Source organism: Poecilia reticulata, linkage group LG22 (assembly GCF_000633615.1).
Source record: "Poecilia reticulata strain Guanapo linkage group LG22, Guppy_female_1.0+MT, whole genome shotgun sequence".
NCBI lineage: Eukaryota > Metazoa > Chordata > Actinopteri > Cyprinodontiformes > Poeciliidae > Poecilia > Poecilia reticulata.
In genome coordinates, this window is record NC_024352.1 from 14,070,871 (window position 1) to 14,075,439 (window position 4,569).

At 37.2% G+C, this 4,569-nt stretch overlaps 1 protein-coding gene across 1 annotated transcript in view; it reads left to right on the plus strand.

Annotated features, from left to right (window-relative positions):
• Nucleotides 1–1,774, plus strand: part of mgst3b (microsomal glutathione S-transferase 3b) — a 2,276-nt gene extending 502 nt beyond the window's left edge. Inside the window, exons 2-5 of the mRNA XM_008399606.2 lie at nucleotides 357–514; nucleotides 612–734; nucleotides 981–1,053; nucleotides 1,350–1,774. Of these exons, the coding sequence (XP_008397828.1) occupies nucleotides 357–514; nucleotides 612–734; nucleotides 981–1,053; nucleotides 1,350–1,450 (455 nt within the window). The 3' untranslated portion in view covers nucleotides 1,451–1,774. The remainder of the gene's footprint in view (nucleotides 1–356; nucleotides 515–611; nucleotides 735–980; nucleotides 1,054–1,349) is intronic.
• The last annotated feature ends 2,795 nt before the right edge of the window (nucleotides 1,775–4,569 follow it).

The following is a 4,569-nucleotide window of genomic DNA, read 5'->3' on the forward strand; positions in this document are numbered from 1 at the left end:
AGAGAGAGAGAGAGAGAGAGAGAGAGAGAGAGAGAGAGAGAGAGATCATAAAATTTATAAAATTGCAGTTTATACAGTTTTTATTGCACAATATTATAATATTAAGAGCAGTTACTTTCAGATTTTTTTTCAACGGGGCCGATAATAAAGTGATACAGTTATACTTAGTGTTTTATTTTCAAATGTTGGTTTTGGTCTTCAAGGAGCAGTTGCCACTCACAATATGGCGGACGAGCTACCGTGTGGTTTCTACAGCGCAACGAACCCGTTGCAGCTTCTACTCTTCTATGTCTGCAGCTTTTGGCTGATTTAACCACCGAGTGAACACTAGCTAACTTCCTGTTCTACGTCTTCAGACAGCTGCACGCAGTCCATAAACTGCTTCAAGATGAACATGCTCGCTAAGGTGCCATCCTGCTACGGATATGTGATATTAACTTACCTGTATAGCTGGATTATGCTGCAATATTTGGCAGCAAAGGTTGTCGGGGCCAGGAAGAAATACCAAGTGAAGGTATCTTGATTCAGATTGAGAAGTCTCTAAAGTATTTATGACGCTCCTACAACTTCTTTGAAAACGTTTTTAATGCAACTACTTGTTTATTTTACAGTATCCCGCAATGTACAGCGACAAGGACCAAATGTTCAACTGCATCCAGAGAGCCCACCAGAACACATTGGAGGTGTACCCACTGTGGCTCGTTTTCCAAACAATTGCAGCCTTTGTGTATCCGGTATTTATCAATTTTTATTTACTTAATCAGTATTTATTCGTGTATTTATTTCCATGTACATAGAACAACGACACGACAGCCAATCATCATGTGGTCTTTGACCCCAATTCCCCCGATTGCGAAAGATATGGTGTCGCAGTGATGGCCGTATTTTCTCCAGATGTCATAAACTTATTCATTTATTTATTTTTACATTACTTGCATTACTTATGTGGACTCTGATTTCTATTGTCTGTGCTTTCCTAGTTATCTGCATCTGTGCTGGGTGCTATTTGGGTGACCAGTAGGTTCTTCTATGCATGGGGATACTACACTGGAGGTAAGACCGCCACCCCCAAACACCCCTGCCTTTTTCATTTCACCAGAAGAGGGTGTTGCCTAGTCTGTACAGAGATTCAGCCAATACCTTGCAAAATGTGTTGCTCCTCACCTAGTTTTGTTTAATTATTTACATAAGATACCACCTAGGCAAAAGGTTATTCATGAAAAAATCAGAACATCTGATAAAGATATGTGAATCTACAGCAGTTGACTCGCCATGTTCTTAAAACAAATACTTTTTAGTTTGTCTGATCTTATTGGACAACATTATTTTGTTTCTTTCTTTCTTCCCAGATCCAGGCAAGCGGATGAATGGTGCCTTTGGCTACATTGGATATTTTGGAGTGATCCTTATGTCCATATACATTTCTTTGCAATTGCTTGGAGTCTTTTAAGATGGTTTTCAACCCATGGCTCATTGCTGGCAAACATCAAAAATAAACTCTCCATAGATGAATGCTAATTTCAGCATATATTTTATATTTTGGTAATTTGACATTAAGGTTTGTTTATATTGTTTAATTTAAAAAAATACATCATGTAGCCAATGATTATCAGAAAAAGAAAGAGATTACTTAATTTTGGTCTCATAGAGTGTTAGTGGTGAAAAGGCCAAGTAATTGGGGTTGATGGCTTCATGTGACTTGCACATGATGCTTAATAAGTCACAAATCTTGCTCTGAAGACACAGTTCTTATTAAATATGGAAGAAAATGTTATGTTGACTTCCTCGAGTCTGTTTTATACAGCACAAATGTTTTTTTCTTTTACAATAAAATGCTTTGATTTCAGTCATTCAAATAATAAAATCTCAAAGAGAATAAAAATAAATGTCTTTTGTTCTAATGTTCCTAATCATTTAAATTGGTTAAATATTTAGCTACCTTTAGATGAGTTAATTTTAAGCCTTTGCTCTGAAGCCTACAAGTTTGCTTTTTTTGTTATGCTTTTCCATTTTCTTATCCAGGCAGTGACTATTATTCTAGGCAAGACGAGTTTAATTGTACAGCACATTTCACCAAGGCAATTCAAAGTGTTTTACGTGAAGAAAACATTAAACAAAAACACAATGCATTGCAGTGGCCCAACAAAGTAAAGAAATAAAAAGCTGAAAGACAGACTAAAATGTATCATTTTACAGGTATTATTTATCAATGGCAACTCTGGCAAGTGAGGTTTTACGTTGCTTTAAACGGACGTCTGCAACCTCTTTGGATCTTTCACCCTGGCTTTTAATAGTTTTGGATAAATGATAAAGAGCCAACTAATTTTAACAAATGACGGTTTTAATAGGTTTCATGTTTGTTTCATATAATAAATGCATTTGATTTTCTCAACTGTAGGTAATTAGAAAAAGCCACTTTACTTTTTACTTGTAGTTTTATTTTTACACAGCTTTCCGCAAATATTGACATCTCATACAAAAACTTTGATTTTTGCTTTTTTTCTTATTTATGCGTTTGATATTTTTCTTTAAAACCTAACTATAGCAATAAAGCAGTGGTTCTTCAAAAATGACAGAATTCTTATAGTGAATACTCAAAATAAAATACAGCTACTCTGTTTTTAAAAGATCAGGCAAAAGTAGTGGCTCTAAACAAATTTTATTTAGCTGGACTGAGGCAAAATGGCACTTTTGGTTGTAAAAGGAACTCAGTGTTTCAACATTTTTGCAGTTCCCTGAAAATGTGTTCCATGCTAGAGGATAAAAACTGCATCCTGTTTCTCCATGTTTCTTTCATGTTTCTAGTTAGTAGGTTCATAATTTAATTAACTGAGAATGATAATTGAATTCAGTGAACAAACTAAGAATAATTTTAGATCAGTGGTTTTGCAAATAAAGCAGACATTTTTAATAATTTGAGATGTGGGATAGGTTGGGATTATGATCAGGGGTGAAAGTAGTTTTAAATTCTTGGGGGTCCTATGACAAAAATATGAATAAATAAACTATTATCACAAATGATAATGCACATTATTGTGCACAGAAAGGTAACAAGCATTTTACTTGCACGCACACACACACACACACACACACATACACATACACCTACTAAGGCATGCTACTCTGTGTTACTGAAATCGTGGAGATTCCTACACACGTCTACATCCCGGAATAGCACCTGACCCAAACTCTTGCGAGTTTGTTCTGAGTTGTTCTTAAAATCTGCCTTTGAAATACAATCATGAAGCCCTTTTATCCCCAAGGCTCCTGAATGACGCAAGTCAAGAACTTCTAGGTTCTGGACCTTAATAAAATTATGTATAAGTGCATGCCTAGATTGCTCTTCTGGTTTTTTTTCTTATGTTTGGTAAAATAGTCACAGCATTAAATTATCTGCAAAAATTAATACAAATAAATATAATAAGTCACAGACTGTTCCTAGCACTGTGCAATGATTAATACATGAATAAWCCYAATGAATTAATAGTAATTAAAAATAATAGTGRATAAAAGGCTTCAGAACATTTATACCACAGCAGGTATGGAAAACTACAAAAGCAAAAATTAAATCATATACAAATCTATTAATCTCTYCATGTTAAATAAATAAAAAGTATAACGTTTTATTTTAAATATTTGTCAGCTTGAGTCATGCAGAGCTGAGGTGATCATTTCCATAGCAACAATCAGAAGCAAGACTTGTGCCAGAAGTCCAGTGAGCTCACTGATGAGGTCATAGATGACATAATGTACATCACAGTAGATCAAAGAAGTTCTAATGCTTGAATGCTGGAATCTCTAAGCATCAGTCATCAGTCAGGATCTAGAAAGTTCTTGGAGTTTCAGATTTGTGTAGAGCAACAATGTTTAGTTTTGCGACGGCGCTTGTTCCCCTGATTTTCCCGGTTGGTTGGGGCATTGGATATGCCGTGACCACTGGGATGAAGAAAGTGTGCGATCGTTTTTTTCCAGGRAAGGSTTGCGAAGAAGAAAACCATCAGGATGAAGAGGACGATCTGTTTTGGAAAGGATTTCCATCCAGTTCCAAAAAACAAACCGACCCGGCTGGGGAGGTTTGTTCTGAAAAGGCGTTGGATGWTGGGACCTCGGACTCCATCTCATCCTCTGTACGAGACGGTACAGAGGATGACGGTACTGTTTCCGGACAAACCGACCCGGCTGGGGAGGTTTGTYCGGAGACGACGGTACACCGTGAGGGTGAGACAGTCGCAGAAAAATCTAACCCGRCTGGGGAAGATTTGTCTGCAGCTGATCTCGCAGCCAAAGCTGTGGCTGAAGTGACAGCCAAAGYTTTGGTTTYGCTGGTCCCATCACTTTCCTTACAGAAGAGTCCTCTGAAGGGCACATTCACAGGCGCCTTTGAAATACAAAGTTCCCCGGACGGGGAACTTTGTATTTCAGATGAAAATAGAGTTGCTCATTTGTCAAGAAAACCACCTCTAAATACAAAGATTTCCGTTGCTGTCGAGGTTTCCTGTTCTCCTGAAGTTAACTCAGAAGATAGCGTTGGCTCAGATCTGCTAGATGTAGGGAGGACATCTGCAGGAC